The sequence below is a fragment of the Micropterus salmoides genome, unplaced genomic scaffold (assembly GCF_014851395.1).
Source record: "Micropterus salmoides isolate LMB-PRFRI ecotype aquatic unplaced genomic scaffold, ASM1485139v1 Ms_hic_scaffold_8, whole genome shotgun sequence".
Taxonomy (NCBI): domain Eukaryota; kingdom Metazoa; phylum Chordata; class Actinopteri; order Centrarchiformes; family Centrarchidae; genus Micropterus; species Micropterus salmoides.
The window spans coordinates 8,614,031-8,636,628 of record NW_024044570.1 but is presented as its reverse complement, the minus strand read 5'-3'; the positions used below and the strand labels follow the sequence as shown (position 1 = coordinate 8,636,628).

The following is a 22,598-nucleotide window of genomic DNA, read 5'->3' as shown; positions in this document are numbered from 1 at the left end:
TCAGTTTGTTTTACTGTCACTTTTAAATACAGATTATTTGCAAATAATATTTGAGCCTACATAAAACTAAACGGGACATTTTCTCATGGGAGCGGTTTGTCCTTTTATAGTCTACTGGAAACCTAAGTGTTTAATTTGCATAAGCACATCTAAAGCAAATTCAAAGATGTGTTTTCACCTACGATATTCTGACAGCAAGAAGAAATACTGATGTTTTCACTGTGTTTTCTTCTCCTCAGCCAAAGCTGCTGCAGAACACTGACCCATAAGAACGACCAACACAACAAAACAGAAGAGATTATTTGAGAGCTTTAGTTGAGTTAGTAGAGATTAGTTGTGGGTTTTATCAGTTTTCAACAGTTGCCAACTAATTGATTCACTTGTAATAAATCTCTTATTTATGAGTGAGAACAAGATACTTGTTTTTTTTTAAAGAGTTTTAATTCATAGTTTTGAAATAGAATCAAGTTTTCTTGCTTCACCACTTACATTGCACAATTAAGTAAGAATACTTTAACATGAGTGAATGCTTGTTTTTTATTATCTGCAATTACCTGTTTTACAGTTTGGCTTGTATTTTAGTGAATAAAATAAGAGCAAAATGAAAGCCAGTGCCAACATGCTTAGATTAGAGTATGAATATTTTGACATGAATCGTTTATTTATTACATTTGGCTTGACATGCTTGTTCAACTTCTACTGTACAGTTTCTCAAACTGTTGCCCAATGATGACGGTCCTGCCATTCAACTCAAATGCATTACAATTTAACATGAAAAGCAATTAACATGAAAAAAATTAAGTCCTTACAGAAAATAAATATTAGAAATTATTTGGTGTCTGTTTCTTTGAAATTGTTAGGTCACTTTTGTTTAAAAAAAATACATAACATCTGTTTTTCACACTTAACTTATACAAAACATACAGTCTTTTGTCACAAGTTGAACTACAAAATAAACTTGACAGAATAATCTAATGAAATCAACTTTGAAGGTGCATTTACATTTAATTGTTTATTTGAATGTGGTTACATAACATTGATTTGTAGTTTTGTAACTTTATATTGTCCTATGTCATTTATCATATCCTGTACAGATAAAGAACATACAAAGTTTTCCGAAGGGGAAGATATTCCAACTGCTACAACACACAAGCATGTACACTTATTTACAATCAACACTGTTTGATGAAAAATTCTAAATCACAAAGTCCAATCACTTGTTTTTCTTGAAAACATTTCAACAAAGTTTAGAGAGTTAAACTGAGCAAGCTCCAACTAAGGTAACTGATTAACTGATATTTCTATTGATATAGATGGAAATAGCATGTTAGATCAAGACCATCTGAAATACCAATTTCAATGTCATCCTTGATTTATTCTATGTACATATTTTATGAACATATACACTGAATATTTAACAGTATTTAAGGATATTCTGGCTGGCACAAAATTAATGAAGAATCTGCAAATCCCAGCCTGAAGCCTGGATACAGTGGCTCAGAGAATTCAGTGTGGTACGTATGCAGGTGAGTCATTGTGTTTGACGATATAGCGTAGAAGGACAGAGTGCCAGCTGACCAGTCTAAGAACACTCCAACCCTTTTGGATTTGAAGTAGGGTACAGATATGGGTGCATCATCCCTATTGTACCAGGCGGTGTATTTGCCATTACAGTAGCGAAGACTCCAGGACTGATCATTATAGCCAAGGACAGACTCGTTACCTTTTGCTTTCCTGCTGATTCCTTTATAAGCCACTCCAACGCCTGTCCATTCCCCAGTCCACTCTACTTCCCAGTAGCAACGAGCAGACAGACCCTCTTTACAAAGTACTTGTCCCCAGTCTGTAAATCTCTCTGGGTTATCAGGATATGGCTGTGCGGTTTCCATGCGCGTCATTTTTTTGTTGTCTTCAGAAAAAGACAGGTGTGAATGGGCACTATTCAGCTCCATAGTAAGTCGACATGCATCTGATGAAACACAAAAAGGAAGTAATCTAACCATAAATATTTTCCATGACATTTTCAGTTTTGCCCACATTACATATTCAGGTCAGATACTCCGGCTGTAATTGATTTGTTGGTAGAAAACAAAACAAAAACCCAACAACTTACATTTCTTCAGAGCTGATTTTAAGTAGCACTCTGCATTGCCATTTAAGCTAGGAAAAATCAAAGAGATGACATTTGAAATTTAAAACCTCTGCAAAATTAGTTTATTAAACAAAAATAAAACAAAACAACAGCTGATATTTGACTCCGAGTTATACCTGACAGTGAGGTGTTCAATATCCTTTTGTACACCGGACATCAGCTGCATCCCCAGTTTCCCTGGATGATTGTAATTCAGATCCAGTTCCTTCAGGTGATCGGGGTTGGACCTCAGAGCCCTCACCAAATAGTCACAGCCAATCTCTGTGATTCCACAGAATGGCATTCTGAAATTGAACAGTAAAACAAATACAATGCAATACAAAATCCTATTCACCAAAACTAGATTAGAACTGGACATGTGCTCAGCTCATCCATTTCAGATGTGTTTTTTAATTGATTGTTATAGATAGCCTGCTTTAGCACTTCTTCACAAACCTCAATTTTTCCAGATGACATGTTGGACTTGCAAGACCAGCAGACAGCAGTTTTACTCCTGAATCTTGCAGATCATTATCACTCAGGTCGAGCTCTTTCAGACATGAATTGCTTAGGACTGCTCCAAGCGCTTCACAGCATTTCTCTGTGAGGTTGCATTCTTTAAGCCTTCAAAATGAAAAACAGTGTAATTATACATTTGCTGATTGTTTAACTTTGAGACATAGCATAAAAGGAATAAGACAATCACAAGATCTGCAGACGTGGACTCTTTTACAGGAAAGTTAAGAGAAACCAAAAAGAAGCAGGAAATGTGGTCTTGCATTTAAAAAAACAAAACATCTGACAAATGTATTGATATTTTCATATGCTACCACATACCACCTTTATAATCAGCCATTGTACGATTTCACTTCAGATCTGAATAAACTATCAAATCAAATTTTGTTACCCGTGAGTTTAAAAACAACTTACAGTAGAGTGTTTTAAAAAGTTAAAACAAAAAAACTATTGCATTACATATAGTGATTATGATGATAGGTGCAGAGGATAACGTTTTTCTTTACTCACAAGGCAACTTTGGATTCTTTGATTACTGGTAACAGCCTCAGAAGACCCTCCTCAGATCTTGAATATTTTCTCAGGTCAAACTCATCCAACTCCTTCTTTGAGGTCAGCAACACAAAGACCAGAGCAGACCACTGTGAAGGTGACAATTTGGTCTCCGACAAACTACCAGCACTCAGGTAGTTTTGGATTTCCTCCAAAAGAGACTCATCATTCAGCTCGCTGAGGCAATGGAAGAGATTGATGCATCTTTCTGGGGAGGGATTTTGCCTGATCTTCTCCTTGATGTATTCAACAATTTCCTCATTTCTTGGTGAACTGCTTCTCATTGTGGTCAGAACACTCTTCAACATAGTCTGATTGGATGTCTGCAAGAGGCCCAGAAGGAAACGAAGAAAAAGATCTAGGTGTCCGTTGTCACTCTGCAAGGCCTTATCCACTGCACTCTTGAGAAGGTTGGTTATATCCCTAGGAGCCTCCTGGACTGTGGTGGTTTCTTGTGGTTCTAGCAAGTTCTGATTAAAGCAGACAAACGTGTGGAAAATGTACATTGCAGCAAAAAACTCCTGTATGCTGAGATGCACAAAGCAATAGACCCTCTCCAGATGATATCCGAAGTCGTTCTCTGAGATCTGTGTGAACAGTCCTGAATATATTGCAGCATCATTAACGTTGATATTGTACTCATTCAATTCATTCTCATAGAAGATCATGTTGCCTTTCATCAGGTGCTCAAAGGCCAATTTTCCAAGCTTCAATATCATCTCTTTGTCAATTTTGTCCTGAGACTGTGTTTCTGATGCCTCTTGTCCCGCTGAATACTTCTGAGTTGTGATCAAAGAGTTGTATACCAGAAAGTGTGTGTACATTTGTGTCAGAGTCTTTGGCATTTCTCCTCTGCCCACATCCTCCTCTGGTATCTTCCTTTCAGTTTCTTCTAAAATCCTCTGCAAAACGGTGGCAGATATCCAGCTGAAGACTGGTATGTGACACATGATATGGAGGCTCCTAATTGACTTCACATGTGAGATGACTCTGTTGGCCATGTTTTCATCAGAGATTTTTTTCCTGAAGTACTCTTCCTTCTGGGGATTGTTAAACCCTCGTATCTCTGTCACACGGTCAACAAGACAAACTGGAATGCGATCTGCAGCTGCAGGCCTGGAGGTGATCCAGAGGTGTGCAGAGGGTAGCAGGTTCCCCTTTATGAGATTTGTCAGCAGTACATCCACTGAAGCAGGCTCCGAGGCACTGCAGCAGGGCTCGTTGTGGTCGAAGTCCAGGGGGAGACGGCACTCATCCAACCCATCAAATATCAGCACAAGCTTGTATTTGTCGAAATTTGAAATTCCTGATTCTTTTGCCTCTGCAAGAAAATGATGAAGGAGCTGCGTCAGTGTGTAGCGTCTCCCCTTCATCAGATTCAGCTCCCGAAACGGAAGATTCATTAGAAGTTGGATATCCTGGTTAACTCGTCCCTCTGCCCATTCCAGATTGAACTTCTGTACAGAGATGGTCTTTCCAATGCCAGAAATTCCTTTAGTCAGCACGGTTCTGATGAATCTGTCTTGGCCGAGTAGGGGCTTGAAGATGTCTTCACATTTGATCGGTTTATCTTCTGTTGCTCTCCTTCTGGTTGCAGCCTCAATCTGCCTGATCTCATGTTCTTTATTAACACTTCCACTGACTCCCTCTGTGATGTAGAGCTCCGTGTACACCTTGTTAAGAAGTGTCTGGTTCCCATGCTGTGCAACTCCCTCATAAATGTATTCAAACTTTTTCAGTTTGTGTCTGAGTTTGCGCTGGCAGACATCAAGCTCACCATAAATGTCTAGTTGTACACAAAAGACAAAACAAGAATATAATTATAGTGCCTTAATTCCAGTGCATAAACCGAAAAAAATAATTTGTAGCCTCAGATGTTAATTTGGCAGTAAAAGGTTCAGATGATATAACTTTTTTTTTTTCAAATTCGTCATCAACATTTTGGGAAAAACACCAAATACTCAAATTCTTGAAATTTGCCTTGAAATTGGGTATATACATACATAAAATAGGATAGTACCACAAAATCAGTGTACTTGTTCCCATTCTTAGTACTTACGTTTCTCCAGTTTGTTAGCGAGCTCTCTTTGGCCCATATCCTTAAAGACATGTAGTGTGATCTTAAGAACCCCCTCACTGGCACTGTTGTCTTGTTTTTTGTCTTCAGCAGTCAAACAGTCTTCATCCTGCTTGTCACTCTCAATAGATTGCGATAGGTGTGGAAAGAGAATTCTTTTATATCTTTTTAGTTCACTCAGCAAAATGTTCTTGGCGTGTTCCTCCACCAACTGCAATGGACAAAGTAGAATCAGTGAAGCTTTTACATGTTAGGTTCACTCCAAGACTACTACTTTATGCACATGAAGAAGACATTAGCCATTTTAGCCATTATGGCGTCAGTGCAGACATTAGAGACATAACTTACCTTAAACACGGCATTGCCATCCATCTCTTTCAATTCTGAACAGTCAAGTTGGTCCCTTGAGATAGATATAGAGAATAATTTTTAAGATTACTAAAGTCTGTTGGAATTCAGACAGTTTTAATATAGTATTGTGACCGATTGATTTATCATGTCATGATCATTAATTTATTGATGCAGCATTTTAATATAAGGAGTGCTTCCTTAATATGCATGATGATTTGCCTTTGTCTTGAATTAAAATGACCATGGCTCTTTATTGTAGCAATGTAAAGTTTAAATACAAAAATGTACAAATTATGTTAGGTAAGTACATGGAATACAATACTAACATGTTGTCTTTGCTGATGTTAGGATTACGTTCATCTCATTTTGACACAGGATAAGGAAAGCTAGTATGGCTCCTCAAAGGTTAGGTTACAGGAAACTCAAAAGTGAGAAGTTGTAACTGAATGGGTGTTAACTGTTCCTGACAGGTTGCTCCTATAATGTTTTTTATTTTACAAAAAAAAAATAAATAAATAATGTTCTGGCTCAGATACTGTGTTTTAAAGCATTTGCAGTGTTTCATTATTCTGATTAAAATATGCACCAAATAAGGACTGACTACTCTCTCTGCTCCACCAGTCCTGTTTGTTTTCTTTTTGAAAGTGAAAAAAATGATAAAGAATAAGCCCAATTTAGTTTGAGATTGACTGATTGGCTCTAAGGACTGAACCAGTCGGCTGGTTCAGTCCTTAGAGCCAATTCACTACCGTAACTAAAAACACAGAACAGACTGTATGTACCTTTTAGAATCTTCCTTGGCAAAGTCATGACGAACCTTCATGGGGACGTCACCTTCCATGGACACAAAGGATGAGTTGGATTTTTGAACATTAATTGAACTGCAAAGAAAAAGAAATAACAGCACTCAACACTAAGAGTCAACATCACTTAAATCATTATTATTTGTTTTGGAACCATAAACATGTTTTTCAGTCAACATATTGACATTACATATATTTTACTCTTGACAGACTGACCGACATTGTTTTTAAAAAGTTTATTTGATAGGGACAGATGCCATAAACATAGAGAATTGTACTACAATTTTCCAATGTACAGCATCATATAGCATTTATAGCTACTGCTAATTTCCAGTGTCCGTCCCGAAGGGCTTTTAACATTACATACAGTATAGAACAAACATTAAACATAGTAACAGTAAAACAATTGAGCACATATATGTTAACCACCCACACCTCCACCATATACCCCCATCCCTACACATGACTTCATGACTGATTATCTCCTAAAAATTTCTTCAGTTTAGTTTTAAATTGTTAATGATTTTGTTCTGTTTTTAGCTCACTAGGCAGCTCTCAGCTTTCAGTCTCTAGAGCTACATGGCTAATATCAAGTCAAGTCATTTTACTTATAGAGAACATTTAACATTAAATGTTGACCGAAGTGCAAACAGTGACATTTTAAATACATCTGAACAATTAAAATACATTAGGTAAATAAGACTTTATGTACCTGTCTGCATCTTCTTTGTTGAAATCATGACGAACCTCCATGGAGACATCACTTTTCATGGACAGGGAGGATGAGGCAGGCCACTGTAGCCTATCGGGATACTTTTCAGTCTCTTCAGCAGCATCCATTTTGTGGGCATTGCCTATTTTGCTTCTTCTAAAAACAAGATATATTTTGTATGTGGTGAAACTCGGTACTCTACATTTAGATTTGGATTTCAATATGTAGGAAAAATCAGTTTTCTTTTTTTACACAATAATTATAATATTTACAATAAGCATTACAGGGATGTGTTATTAAGAAGTCTATAAAGAAATCACAACATAATTGACCATGTAAATATTCATCATTCAACTCATGCATCCACAGAATTGGACTATAAAGTTCTACATCTGGAAAAATGGAATGGATGCCTACAGTAGTAGAAAGGACTTTGATGATTAGTATGAAATGCATCTTTCAAAACTTAAATAACTATTAGGACAGAAAGATTCAAATAAAAGTGAAAAGTATTCACTTTTATAATGCTAAAGACAATATACACTTAATAAAACACTATGGTCAGATTGAACTCAAAATGCTCTTCTATATCCAGATTATTTAAGAGAGTGGTGGGGTTGACACCTGTTCACAAAGTATTAATTATATCTTAGTTTATATGGCTGCCCAGGAAAATAATATACCATAGCAGCGGGATGGCACATGGCTGCAAGAGAGTGCAAGGACAATGATGGAGGTAAAGCGCACGCGCCCCTACACACCATTTCCTGACTGTTGTGCAATTTGCTATTTTTTTCCAAACCTCATCCGGTCTTTGATAACAAGATCAATTTAGTTTGTAGGCTTTAAGGCCCATGCAGGCGCACCTGATTATACGGTCGGAACCCTCATTTCAACTTCCTGTTCCACGATCAGTGTCCACACTTGGGGAAACACATGCAAACCTGTGCACATTTACGCACGAGGCACAGCAGCATAACATCAAATTTAAATCTCTCCACACGTCGAGAGATTCCAGTCCAGGTTTATAACGATACAGAGAAACTGTCTGGAGTAAAAAAGCCGGGCTCCTGATCAGTCATGAGCGTTTAAATTATTTCAGGAGATAAAAGCTGAATTATGTTTCCTCTGTCCTGTGCCGATCCGCGCTTGTAGCTCCTATAATAATAGTAACAGCTGCTGACGTCAAATTACTGTAATATCAACCAGATCATCCTCTGAATTCAGCAATAACTTGTCCTATTTTATGTTGTCATATAGTAACAAGAGTGCCCAATATGTTGTCTGCACATGTGCATCGGCCTATACTCCTGTGATGTAGGCTTGAGATAGCCTAATGCATGTTGTGAAGATTAGTATACCAAGAACTCCCTGTTTGCACTACCTGATCATAGTGTGTGTGTCTGTATATCTTGAATGCCATTTTAGTGAGCCAAGCAGTGGAGAGAAAGACCATGATGAACAGCAAGAAGAAGAGAGCAAAATTTAGCTTTAATTCAGCCTATTTTTTGCCAACAGGTCTGTATGCATTTCCTTAGATCATTAGTTTGTGTCTGTAGTGTATAACTTTGGTTATGTTTAGGTGTCATTTTTGTATGAATTACCGTAAATAAACTCTTAAAAAAATCTGGACCTCACGTATTTCACCTGATTACAACCCTAAATGTCACATGCAGACAAGGCATGCAGCTTGCTGAGATTTACAATAAACAAAGTCAGCTTATTGATTTCATTCCAACATGTACTTAATATAGAAAATTTAACATATATACACACAGCACATTTAGCTACAAACAGGTTGTATCAGAGCTCTCAAGCAAGTTCAGAAAGACATATGCCTACTTTCGGTTTCGGTTTCTTTTCATTTGTTTTAAATTCTCACTAATGTGCATATGTAGCCTTAAATTGCGTTCACAACAACAGCAGCGTGATTTGCCGGTGCTTGGTTAAGGTATTCAAAATGCTGCACTTCACTGTACAACCTACTACCAACTTCACTACCGTTACTTACACTGCAGCAGACAAAGATCGACTGGTCAGCTTTCTGTTCCCGCATGGGTTTGGAAAGTGACTGCAGTTTAGTCCAGCAAACTGGTAAAAACTAATTCTACCAAGATAAATTATCCATTAATCTGTTTTTATTTTCTTTATGCAAAAACATAAAATGCGTCATAGTTACCTACTTTTGTCTTCTTGCTGGATTTCAAGTGTCGACTTCACGTATGTAATCCTGTTAAAGGAGGAAAGGCTGTGTGTCAGCTACGAGGCATGCGGCCGCGTTGATTGTCAAAGGCGTTTCCTCGGCTTTAGTAAAACGTAGGCTAGATACGTTACGCACTTAAACTTTACTTAATGATGTCCACTATGCAACTGTGACAAACTCAAACCTGTGGTAAATTATTAAACCGTCCCACTTCTTAAAATATTCTTCTGTAAAAGCATATAGCTACACTGTGTGCACAATTAGTTGAGTATTTTGACTGCATCATCATTTTTATGCATATTTTTTTTTATTTCAGATTAAACTGACACTGAAAAGTCAAAAATTGTAAAATGACATTCAAAAGGATGAAACATTTAAGAGCTAAACTTTTGAGGCATGACAACTGGACGATCAAACTTGGTGCAAATGGGCAACTGGGGTGCAAAAAGCACATGGAGAAGAAAAGGTGCAAATTAACATGAAAAAAGATTTGAGTAGAATTAAATGTGAAGCAGCCAGGAACTCATAACCCTCCAGTGCCACCATATTCCCGAACTGCAACCTACCTTAAGTGTTCCAGGTGCTAAGTGCTCAGAGACATGGCCAAGGTGAGGAAGACTGATAAGTATAAATACTGAATAAGATTCACAAGTTGAAGCATCAAGACTGGGCAAAGAAAAACCTGAAGACAGATTTTTAAGAAAAGAAATTCTGATTTTTAGGTAAACCTTCCATTTGGTACTATATAATAATGGACATATGTGAGTTGAGCGACACAGAAGTCCTTATCGTAGCATTAGTACATGAATATTCATGTATTCCCGCAGTTTCCAAGAAAAATATTCTTGTTAACCAAAATTTCCTAACATGCATGGAAAAAATATTGAATGACCCCACCAGAGATGGTATGCAAAGAGGGCTTCAATGCATTTCTTGTGATTTTCTATGTACTCTATTTCATTCATAAAGATTGTCTTGGCAGTTTACATTCTCACTGTTGGACACAATTCATTAGCTACCAATCAAACTGTTCCCTCCATCAACAATTAATTGTTTTAGTACAAAAATCTTGGTCATGATCAAAAACCAGTGACAAAAGACTAAATAAATTGCCTTGCACTTACTGTGTGTTAATGCTGACTTCAGATGTATATATCTTGGCCAAATCATCTACACTTCCTTCACAAAACAAACAGTTAACTTATTTATCTAAAAGGACAAATAATGCAAAAGCAGTCTCATATTGAAACCATCTGTTTCTTTTGAGGGCAGCAAACTAAATGTGCATTGCAAAATGTTAAGAACAGCAAACATTACAACTTCCTTTTATTGGTTTGTAAACAAGAAATCATAAAATTTACAATGTGTATACCAATCATGTGGAATGGCAAGCAATCCTGTTTCGTCCAGCACAATTTGTGGCAAAATGCAGTGTGTTAAAATGTTGAAACAAAATACAAACTGGACCATTTGCCATCTTAAAATGATCCAAAAGCTGACGTTTTATCCTGCAGACTTAATTCTTGATGAGTGCTTGCGTAGTGAACCCATTTCTACGCAGTAAAAATGATGGGTGATCGCCTACAGTTAAACAAATAAAGTCAAAAAGTAAAAATCTGAGATTACAAAAACTAACTGCTCCCCACACACCTACACTGACTTTACAAAGGCAGTTTTGTAGCCATGTTTCCGTTCTTCTTTCCTACTGTCCGAGCTAGACTTCGCCTGGTCTGAGGTCTGTTCCTTTGGGTTGGGATTGCAGGCTTTGTCCTGGGCGTCTGTGGACTCTTTTTCACTGGCAGACTTCTCTGGCTCAGTTGCTTCTGTCTGACTGTCCACTGGAGGGGAGGGAAACGACTCTGGCTCAGGCTGTGGGTAAGAGAACAAAAAAGATGATTTTTTTTTTTTCTGCTAGTCGGACCCTGCTCTGCACACACAGTTTGACATATTAAGGAAAACACAAAAGACGAAGAGTGTGTTGCCACTCTAACTGAAGGTATTTATGGGTACGTAAGGAAGGTTCGGCACGGAAGGATGGATGCAATACTTTGGCTAACATTACTGTCTTAAACATATGAACACCTTACCTCCAAAGTCTTCCGCTAAGATGGAGAAACTGCATATAAATGTAAGACGTACTGTCTTTGTCAAATTTAAGCAATATTTATTATCAACGTTGTGGTTACATCCTGAACTACACTATTTTTATCTTTTCATTTTTAAAATGATTTCTATCAATTTGAGTTTTACAGTACCAAATGTAAAACACGTTTTTTCCTCTGACTCCAACACCCTCAAAAATCATCCATCAGGCATACTGATGGAGATCTAAAGATGGACAATGTTTCCCTACAAAAGTTTATGCATCCCTCAGTGGTCTTTTGGACTTAGCCAATACAGTTCATCAGTTTTTTTTATATCTGGCAAGATTATAGGTTTGATTTTGAAAATATCTAGCTGCCCTCTCTTCTGGCCCAGGATGACCCCTCACCTCGCTAAAACCCAGGCCACAGTGTCTCCGGTTCCGGCCCGACAGCTTCCCATCCATGCCTTGCTGGTACTGCATCTCTAGTTGATCACTGATCTTCTTATCTTCCTGCCCTGCAGAGGAGACACTGGTCACAGCAGGCACACCCAGCCATTACAGGCCTATCCATGCATGGATAGGCCTGTGCAGCGGATGTGTAGTGGGACGCCAGGTTAATTGCATTTGGCATAAGGATGAGGCAGAATGGCTAAGTGGCAAAGGGACAGTAGTCTAGACATTTCTTAGTAGAACAAATACAGCATTTTACAAAAGCTAAATAAAGAACCTTACCACTGCGGAAGTGGGATGTTGATTTGTGGTCACCAATAACAAGGCGCCCAGTGTGTTCTTTCTGGAAAACAGAAACAATCCGTTTTATATTAATTGTAACAATTTCTCTAAAAGGTTACAGACTGGAAAAGACATGAAAAACACAACTTTTATGTTTTCCTTTTATGCAATGCACTACAGGCCCACTATAAAGTGAACTGAAAGTATAGTAATCTACCACACACTAAACATACCTTGCCAGCGCCCATCAACCGTAAAAACTTCTGCCTTCTTTCATTGGATCCCAGATCAGCTGAGGCCCACTGGGTAGACCCATCCTGCAGGGGCAAAACATTGTTATCATGAGGACTCATACACTTAAAAAGAGCAGATTTCCATCAAAAACATAATGCTCATGTCATCAGATTATTTACATAATCACTGTTTTCACAAAGCAGTAAAGGCTGTTTATAGGGCAGAAACGAAGCAAATTCTTTGCGTCGATGCTTCGTTTAGTCCATATAACTATACAGCACAGTGTTTTGCACGGACATTTATTAGTCGCACATCGCACTTACGCTGTGAACACGACATGATTATGATGGTGCTGTTTGCAAAGAGGAGGAAGAGAGAGAAAATAGCGATGGACGAAGAAGAAAGTGTCCAGAGTATGGGATTATTTCAAGCTAAAGAAAACAACAACTCTGTAATGTTACAGTCCGTCTACCGTAAAACGAAACTTATGTCGCCTTGGCAACAGCACAAGGGCAGCTGAACAATAAGCACCAGATGTTCTGTCAGCGCACCACAGACAAGGTAACAGTAACAGCAACTTTAGCATTTAACTGAAATAATGACTGATTGTTGAGTTGAAGGCTAGCCCAAAGTAAGATGCAGTCCTCAGCTGAAAATGTACAGACGAGGGTTTGTTGTTCTCCTTTTTGGGCCGTGAGTTGTAACCTCACAGTCAAGAGCTAACTGGGTGTCGGGAGCTGCACCTTTTAACTCACCTCCAGCTCTCTCTGTAGCTCAGATGTTTCCTGCTACCTGCGTGTGCTAATCCATCCTTTCACCCAGATTCTTTGTCTTTATAATATATATAATATATTATAATAACAAACAACAGCTGTTTCGTGTGCAGGATCGCTCATTTCCTGTTTAACATTTCCCGTGCGTTTTCTTAACAAAACGTGGTTTAGTGAAAGTCGTGTAGTCTGCACGAGCCTTTAGTATAACTTGAATAGCACTCGGGTGATGTTTGTAAAACAGCTGTCTGGTTGTTAGTCTGATGTTTGCTCTATGACACACTATGAATTTCCGAAAGGACAATATCACCTATCATATAAATATCTATCACCTATATACGTGCAAAGCTTACCGGGGGAAGAGGAATTGTTGGTCTACTGAGGGCTGGACGACATGGCTAAAAATGTTATAACGTTAAAAATTGTCATATCATTCGATATTGATAATTATCACGATAAATGCCAAATTATTATTTCTTTCAAGTTTAAAGGGTAATTATTGCTCCTGAGTGAAAGTCGAAGGAATCAGATGGTTAACTGTGGTTTAAAACTATTCTTTAAGGTCAGAACATGACAAACACTTAAACTGTGAATTAACAAATCTGAGGTAGAACATTTAAAACAACTATGATAAAATCTTTTTTCAGTCACTTTTCCTCATCAAAATAAATAATAGAAAAAATAAGTGCTAATTTGTTTGTGATTTAAATAAATTGAACATTTCTTATCGTTATTGAGGAAAACCATTTGATCTTTTGTACACAGCATAAGCATTAGTTGAATGCAGTTATATTTAACTGCACTCTTATGTGATCAAATATTTTAGAAACGGGCACAGTGCTGGTCTGTATCGTAATGCTGATTTTTTTTATAAGTTATCTGTCTTAAAGCTAACGTTATATATTTAAAATCAAGAATCTAACGTTAGTGGTCAATTAAAACATAATGTGTGACCTCCTTGCTGGGTTCACCTCCAGTCGACATATTGCAAAATAAACATTTTTCGCAAGTCTGTTTATCTATTTGACACAACATTCCGTGCAATTAAGTTTTCAGTGAACCTAAAAAGGGGAGAAAGTTTGTCCGGACTGAAAAAAAAAACGTGCTCAGATTTTCACGACGAAGCTCTTGAAACATAACGTTAGCAAACAGGCTAACGCGACGCTAACCGTGTCCAAGTCATTCATAGCTTTTATCTAAAGATTACGTTCAGTTTTGATTATTGTACTCACTTCACTTGGAGACGCGGGTCGTTTTGTCCCATGTCTGTCTTCTGGAGAACTCATTATGGACCAAATCAGTGGTAAAATGTCAATGAAATATCATGCCATCTAGCAAAGGTTAGCTGGTTTTGTCAACAAGACTCCGTGTCGGCACTTCCGGTTCCGTCTTCTTCTTCGTTTATAGTGCAATCAGTTTTAGGAACCCTGCTTCCACTCACTGGTGGATTGTGTAACAACACCCCTAAAACAGACTTCATCAAGCTTTAGTACATTTCTCAGATCAGAATTGAAACTCTCAAAATTGCATGTTCATCCCCCACATCATCTCATCACTTGTGCACATCATAAAAGCAATTTCTCATTGTTTTGAACAAACTGCAAATGAAGATAAGATAAGATAAGATAAGAAAACCTTTATTTGTCCCACAGTGGGGAAATTGCGGTTTGCAACAGCAAAGACAGGAGCAGAGATAGGTAAGTGTACAAAGTAGCATAAACAAGTGTCAGACGAGAAAGTACCATTCTTACAGTAAATAAAAAAATTAAAAAAAGTTACTGTACATTAAATAAGACTAAAGGACTATGCCTTATACAGTACAGTCTCCTGCGGCATAAATAAATACTGGTAGTATAAAAGTGTTGTAGAAGGGCAATGCACATAAGTCAGATATAGCAAACTGTATTATACTATAATTGCACATGAATTAGTAAAATTGCACTTGTAGTAAAATTGCACTTAAATGCTTTGACACATTGATGCAAATGATTATGTAAAATTGTCTGCTGTTTCCTACATTATCAATTGGTTATGTCATGCTGATCACAATGTATTATACCGGCTCTCTGTTGAAAAGTCTTACCCTCCAAAACATCTAGGCAATAGTGCATTGCATATGTCACTACATGCAAAATGGCTGAACATGTTGTCAAAATCAAAGTTAAACAAAGTCGAACTTTATTGTAATTCTTCGCATTCAAGTATACAGCTGAACAAATTGTTCTTTAGTGCAGACCATGGTGCATAGACAAAATAAGAATAGACAACAACAAATCACAACATACAACAGTAGCAACACAGGAACATCAGCCTAAGGAGAGTTTCACATACTTATATTTCTAATTTTGTAATTTCTTCAGTTGTGCAATGCAGTGCTGTAAAACAGTCCTTTCTTTTCCTTTTCTGTATCACAATGACATGGTCTGTCAACAAATTAGGCTATACTACGAACAGTAAAAACGTAACTGTGAATCCTGTCCAAATCTCTTGAAATGTTTAACTTTATACTGTTTTGACACTGTTTTGAAATTGACAAAAATCAAAAATGACATATTGAAAATATGCAGGCTTGTGCATTTTCAATTATTGTCATCAAAACATTAGCCATAGTTTACATCAGAAAACACTTACAGAGTACACTGTTATATTGATAACATGACTAAACATTTTGACTATAAACACAAGGATAATGACATAAAGATTTGCTTTTGAGAGATAAAATAAGGATTTTCAACAAGTAACAGGCTTTTGCAGGCAATCCACTGGTTTGTGCTGTTTGTTCGAGAAATGCACTTACTTATGCAAATGTTAGGGATGATTCGAGAAATGTACCAAAGCAAGTGAGAAAAACTGTAACAGTTAGTAACACTACCACCAACAGAATTACAGGTGCATTTCAGAAAATTAGAATATCGTGGATATTGTTTATTTTTTATCCCAATTTAGGTCAAAAAGTGAAACTTTCATATATTCTAGATTCATTACACATAGAGTGAATTTTTCAAGCCTTTTTTGTTTTAATCTTGATGATTACGTGCTGCTAATGGAAATCAAAAATCCATATGTTTTTGATACAATACAGACGAGTAACCACTCAGCAGTGCCACAGGCTGATTGCCTCCACGCCACGCCACAATGATGCAGTCATTTGTGCAAGAAGATCCATGACCAAGTACTAAGCAGCCTACATAAATGAACCGGTTTCCAATCATTGACATTTCTGTGTTATACATTATTTGTTCTAATATGTTATGTGTTTTTGGTTTTCATGAGCTCTAAGATGCAATCATCACCATTAAAACAAAAAATTGCCTGAAATAGGGGAGAACGGGTATAGATGTTGCTTTTTGCTTCAGCAACTGTAACTCACTGAATTTTGTAGCTAGAGTTCTCAAACTTTTATACAAAGTACTCACATTCTTTTTTTTTTACTAAAAATGGCACCAATTCAGTCCTTTATGGGAATATCACAGACCTCGTGAGTTGATGTCAAAATGATGACAAAAGAAGCAAAAATGGATGCCACATTATATAATATTCTTCAAAAAGAGGTATAGTGAAGTAAAAGAACAATGTTTCTCTCTCACTGTAAAAGACTATGTCTGATGACTCGCGCGCATGGACAGTATGTGTATGTAAAAAATTTTTGTGTGTTTGTTTTTTGTTTTTTTAGTGTGTCTGTGTGTGTCAGTGTGTGTATATTCCCAATCAGAGTCACAGTCAGAGCTTGACGTTGGCCGGTACCCACCAGTACGCAGCACAAGCACTTCTATATTTTACTCTTTGGCATATCGAGACATTTTCTTGCGCACTGGAATTTCTCACAAGCTGCCCGTACACTTCTCTGCCCTCAACCGGCGGAGACGGAGAATGGAAAAGATCAAGTGCCAATACATACGCCAACATGTGAACAACATGTGAATGGGAAGTACTGGTCACAGTGCTGACAAATGAATGCTGGTAACCCTGGTGTGCAGGCTTGGTGGGCCCAGACTGCAGTAAAAATATTAAAACCAAGAAAGTCGCTATTTGTAAGTATAGCACTTTTTAAAGAAGTATTACAACCCACCCCACCCCTGTCTGCCAATGTTTAGCTAGTTGTATTAGCATAGTGGTTTGAAATTAGAAAGTAAAGAATGCATCACATGTTGCCTAAGAAACTACATTTCAATCTAATACAAGTCATACAGTTTTATCTACAATAGTATAGATAATAAACAAAATATCGTCTTGGTCAAAAAACTTACTTTCTTACCTCAAAATCATTTTTGTCTCTATATATTCTGAATGTTCCTGTTTCCAGACTTGATAACCACCATGCCTGATCAGGGAGTAAGTTGGTAAATACTGAAATGATTACACTGTAAAAATTATCAAGGTAGTTTAACTTAAAAACTTAAGTTCAATTGCTGCCTTAAAAATGTGAGTAAACTCAACTTTAACAAAAGCTTTATTTTAACTCATGGTGTTACCTTCCGCAAGTTGTTAATTAATGATCATTTATTGTTTCAACTTGATACAGTGAGTTAAACCAACTACCTATATTACATTGTTCATTCAAAGAAACTTGCTTTCTTTTGTCAAACAAACATACAAATCTAAGCTATTTCAACTCTGTAAGTTAAGTTAAGGAAGTTGTTTAATGAATGATCATTTATTGTTTCAACTTGATACTGTGAGTTAAACCAACTATCTGTATTACATTGTCTAGTCAATGAAACTTACTCTTTTTTGTCAAACAAACACGCAAGTCTATACCCTTTCAACTCACATTTTTAAGTTAAGATAATTGACTATATTCATACCAATTGCCTTTTGAAGTTAGGTTAACTCATGTTTTTAAGGCAGCAATTGAACTTATAATTTCAAATTAAGTAGACTTGTGTTTTTAATTTCCATCCCCTATCTCAACTAATAATGGCAAGTTCACCAGTTTCTTAAGAGTACAATGAATGAACTTACAATTCACGTATTCAAGAATTTATTGTAAGTACCTCAACTCACAGCCTTCGTCTCCTTCAGATACACTTGTAATTGACGCAACAAGCCTAAAAGCCAATAAAAACATTTATCTCAGACTACACAAGTGCCAAAGTGAGACCATATTTATGATAATTTAACATGTTCTAACAGTATTTAAACATAGTCACCTATGAAGAGCGAGGTCAACCCAACCAACTCTTATACCAATCAGTTCATTTAAATGAGATGATATAAACCTTGAGACCGTTCGCCTGCAACTGCATTTAACAATCAAAAAGCGTAATAAAGAAAAACGTCTGTCTGAGGAGAGAACAGTTGATACCATCAGCTGTAATCAGTAAAATGCTTGTGATTTCTACAACATGGTGACTGATGAGTAGTAATATTGAAAAGGAAATGCACAAAACTCAAATGTCCAAGTCCATTACAGTCTTGTTCCATTGGTGGAATTGGTGTTGTTACAACTCTCCTCATGTTACAACCATACCCAGTCTCCCCTAATTATCTTTATGTGTAATGAATCTAATTTTCTGAGATGCACCTGTAAATAGCATTTTGAACGTGAGGATAGGTGTAATGAACTGATGGATAAATACTGGTTACAATTTTGGCTAGATCTGAAAATAGGCCTGACAAAATTTGAAGTCCTCAGAACTATCATAAGCAAACCACAAACTAGTGGATATTTTTATTTACATGTATTGTTGTATCTTTACAAGTAGATATAATTGTGTTATTCAGCAAGTCGGTTGTTAATTGGCATATAAAATGCTTTATTGGGCTAATGTTTGACTTTTCTTGTCAGTGTCAAGATACATTTAAAAGTGGGCTGAGATAGATAGATAGATAGATAGATCATTTATTTATCCAAGGGAGAAACAGTGCATGGACGGACGAACCACAATAGAATACTGAAACAAACAAACAAACAAACAAACAAACCACAAGTAGGCTACTAAAATATGGGTGAAAAGTATAAAAGTATGCCCTTTAAACATGGGTATGCATACACCCTGCAAATTACTATAAGGTTTCCAAAATTAATGTAATTACGTTATAGATTAAGATAATGTATTGCACTTTAAAATGCAGTTACAGAGACTGTAGCGTAGGCCTAATTGTAAGTCCAGTTAGAGTCCAGTTGGACCCCAGCAGCCTCCCAGTCAACTGATGTCTGATTGATGATTTTATTTTTCTATAGCCCCTTCTCTTTGCCTTTAGGTATCTGTTTCCAAAAGCCTTCACATTGTGGGGTCATGGACATGTAGGCCTACTGTGTAAAATTAATCCTCAATGCATTAAAACCGCCAAAAGGTGGCGTAAGAGTAAGCATAATAAAGAAACAGCCCAGAGGCGCTCACAGAACACTAAAACTCAATTTCTGCAACCCGCAATCACAGAGACATTAAATGAGACGCTTTTGGTTTGGAAGTCCCTTTTAACAAGCTTAACGCTTTCTGTTTAATTAATCAGACAGACACTTTCCTGTAATATTTTCAATAAGCTTTTTGCTTGAGCAAAATAAAAAAAATAAAAACTTTCAAGACTTTACAATTTCTGTTCATTTTCGAAAAAAAAAGATCAATTAATCACAGACTTGATCTTAAATTGTATCCCCAAATTAGACTGTAAACATGTGTTCTTTTTTTCAATGTTAAACGACCACTGGTGAGACATTTCCTAATTACATGTAGGCCTTGTTTACAAAACATTAGAGATTTTTTAAATTTACATTTATTTGCTTGAACTGTTCACAAACACAGACAAACATGCCGACGTCTTTGTGGGGTTTCAATTTGTGGTGATTTCTGAGACATAGAAAATGTTTGTAAGAAAAAGGTGGCCGCAGTTAAATAAGAGCAATAAAAGCAATAATTCACTCAGTTTGTATTCAAAGTGGTCACTAGAGCAGGTGACCAGTACGCGCGTGCACACGCGCGCGCATATACCGCATACACACAGAGAAAAGGGGACAGAGATGAGCGGGAAAAGTTAAAATGAGGGACAGGGAAGAAAAGGGAAATGTAAACTGTTTTTTTATCTTAACAATTCACATAAAGAAAGTGAGACAGAGACACATGGAGACAGATAAACAGCGTTTGTGTGAGAGAGAGGGGGAGAGAGAGGAAAAGAGAGGAGGGGTTATCCTGCCTCTGCCTCTTTACCCGACACTGCCCTGCACTCTCACTTAACCTCCACATAGTGCCGGACGGGAAATAACTTAAAATACTTTGAAACAAATCCGCCGAATGACATCTCCTCTGGCGCAGTATCACCCCTGACAACGACGCTAAAGTGTTTTATTTTACTTTCTGATCGTCGGCGCGCAAACAGAGGAGTTACCAAAGTCCCCGACACGCTCCAGCGATGATGACTTTACGCACGGGATTTGAAGGCTGTTTGAACTGACTCCTCTTGTTTGGTCTCAACGCTGAAACTCAAGACCATCGCCCACAACAATCTTCAAGTTTGCCAGAAACACGCAGCGAATGACGAAGAAGTGAATCCAGGTAAGAGAAGCCCTGTTGCATCAGTGTAGACAGCACCGGGACCGTCACTCGGCGTGTCCTCTGGACTGGTTGTTTTTAAAAGTCGGTGCGCACTCCGGTTATCTCTGCTTCACAACAAACAGCGACGACAGCAGCGGATTCAGGTTACATCAGGGTCTTTAAACCTGCAGTTGAACCGTGATTAGACTATCAGTCGACCCTACGTGGCCTGCGAACATTTAAAAAAAAGTTCGCTATTAACTAAATCATTCTGTAGGCTAGTTTTGAACTGACTTAAAATAAGACCAATGCTCAAAAACTCATTAGTAAGTAGCCTAGGCCTACTTATGTTTATGATAACAAATTAGACTATAGTAACCACTATCACGAGTTTATTGGCAATTATTTTTATTTACGTATTAGTTGTACTCTATGACATGCATGCAAATTAGAAATATTATATATATATTATATTTCCCCTTGTATCAACCAGTATTAAGCTTATAAGAAGCCAAACCCGTGTGGTTGTTAGATGAGCCTCAAACTGAGCGACATATTTAGCCTATAAAAAAAAACTTTTTAAATAGCTGTGATTGTGCATCACTTTCATCCATTCATCTTAGAGCTGATGAGGGGGTGCTGTAAGATAAAATAAAATGTGATTCTACAAACCATACTTATTGCAGAAATTGGACTTCAATACACACGATGAAATATTCAAGGTTGATTTCAGCCATAAAAGATGCAACTATATTGTGCAAGAAAAATATAGTCTATAACTTCAGTTTAAGTGTGTCCATCTCCCACTACATCCCTGTCATGCACTGTTAACAGAAATGGTTAAGCGGTTCTGTGTAACCAGAATGGTTCTATAGACTCCAGGGACATTTAGAAAGAATTTAAAGCAACAAACGTCTTGCATTAAACCGCTAGCAAATTAAAAAAGAGCCACTGAACTTAAAATTTAAAGCACCTTCATAGAATTCAGTTCAAATAAACCTATAGGGCTCAGAAAGTCATCCCATTCAGACCCACTGGAGTCTGGGGGATGATGCTTCTAGTAGTTTCTTGTTCGGCCACACAGCGGTACCCTTCTGTCCATAATCGTGAACGCCTCGCGCTGTGCCGGACAGGCTGTGGTCCTCGTGCTCGTCCCCGTCTCCGCTGCGCCTCCACAGACGCACATTTCAGCCCGCAGCGAAATCTGTGGTATCCTGTGCTTCCCCCACATGTACTGGAATACAGTTGCGAGAAATAGACTGTATAGGAGAGAAAAGCGGGCTATAGACGGGCGCCTTTAGGGCCCAAGTTAACTTTCCCCCGGAGGTCACGGGGACTGACCCTAGAAGAATGCGTGAGTCATAAATTAAAATAGACTCGGAGTCCTAACACGGATCCATTGGGAAACAATACCGGGGGAAAACTGGACTGTGTCCCCGCGCGGCGACAGAGTTGAGAAATTAGTCTGTAAGTTTCTTTTTGCTTCATTTCTACATGATTTTCAGTGCGATCAATGTCTTTTTTTATGTTACATCGTTAAAAGTTTGGGCCGTGCGTCTTAACTTTCTGGCTGTTAAAATATATCAATTTCACTTGCCAGTTGTGCACTTCCATAAAGCGACAGCGTAGGTTTTCTATGAAGTCAATTGTGGGTTAGGGTGCGTGAACATGAGCCATGCATGGGGACCGTTTCTATATCGGAGTGAGGAGTCTGCAGCTCGGACAATCAGCCGGGTCTGTCTCCTGCGTGAATGTTCAAGCCCTGAGTTCACGGTGAGGATGTGACAGGGGGTAGAGGAGGACAAGACGCAGGACAACGGCCTGGAAAACACTGATAGAGTCACTTCAGGGTGTTCCCCATATTTAGAGCCACACTACACCTCTCAGATAAGCCGCTGCTCGCATGCAGATAAGGGGCTTTAAGAGAAACACACAGAGAGAGAGAGAGAGCTAGAGAGA

General features: G+C 37.7%; 4 protein-coding genes across 10 annotated transcripts in view; 2 read left to right on the top strand and 2 right to left on the bottom strand.

Moving 5' to 3' along the window:
• LOC119894218 (pleckstrin homology domain-containing family A member 7-like) overlaps positions 1 to 831 on the top strand; it is a 141,563-nt gene extending 140,732 nt beyond the window's left edge. Inside the window, 1 exon segment of the mRNA XM_038706836.1 lies at positions 240 to 831. The gene's annotated coding sequence lies outside the window, so the exon portion shown is untranslated.
• On the bottom strand, positions 641 to 9,467 carry LOC119894219 (NACHT, LRR and PYD domains-containing protein 4E-like). 4 transcript variants are annotated; one of them, XM_038706838.1, is made up of 10 exons: positions 9,322 to 9,462; positions 7,143 to 7,298; positions 6,410 to 6,508; positions 5,625 to 5,679; positions 5,259 to 5,487; positions 3,158 to 4,985; positions 2,588 to 2,755; positions 2,269 to 2,436; positions 2,114 to 2,160; positions 641 to 1,969 (listed from the first exon to the last, which is right to left on the bottom strand). In XM_038706838.1, exons 2-10 carry the CDS (start codon positions 7,268 to 7,270, stop codon positions 1,425 to 1,427), a joined length of 3,267 nt encoding a protein of 1,088 aa, XP_038562766.1. In that variant the 5' UTR covers positions 7,271 to 7,298; positions 9,322 to 9,462; the 3' UTR covers positions 641 to 1,424. The 4 variants fall into 4 exon arrangements, with proteins under 4 accessions (XP_038562766.1, XP_038562767.1, XP_038562768.1 ...); XM_038706839.1 differs by having other exon boundaries at positions 9,326 to 9,461; XM_038706840.1 differs by lacking the exon at positions 6,410 to 6,508 and having other exon boundaries at positions 9,322 to 9,460.
• A 1,186-nt stretch (positions 9,468 to 10,653) lies between these two features.
• cunh11orf58 (chromosome unknown C11orf58 homolog) lies at positions 10,654 to 14,556 on the bottom strand. Its single transcript, XM_038706896.1, has 5 exons — positions 14,400 to 14,556; positions 12,397 to 12,480; positions 12,164 to 12,224; positions 11,837 to 11,946; positions 10,654 to 11,214 (listed from the first exon to the last, which is right to left on the bottom strand). The coding sequence occupies exons 1-5, from the start codon at positions 14,451 to 14,453 to the stop codon at positions 10,996 to 10,998; spliced, it is 528 nt and encodes a 175-aa protein (XP_038562824.1). The 5' UTR covers positions 14,454 to 14,556; the 3' UTR covers positions 10,654 to 10,995.
• Positions 14,557 to 20,291: 5,735 nt separating this feature from the next.
• The window catches only part of LOC119893546 (transcription factor SOX-6-like), a 110,393-nt gene continuing 108,086 nt past the window's right edge, over positions 20,292 to 22,598 (top strand). For 2 of the 4 annotated variants that reach the window (XM_038705774.1, XM_038705773.1), the window contains exon 1: positions 20,292 to 20,660. The gene's annotated coding sequence lies outside the window, so the exon portion shown is untranslated. Of the gene's footprint in view, positions 20,661 to 21,763; positions 22,107 to 22,598 lie in introns of those variants that run through there. The other 2 variants (XM_038705770.1, XM_038705769.1) reach the window with 2 other exon arrangements.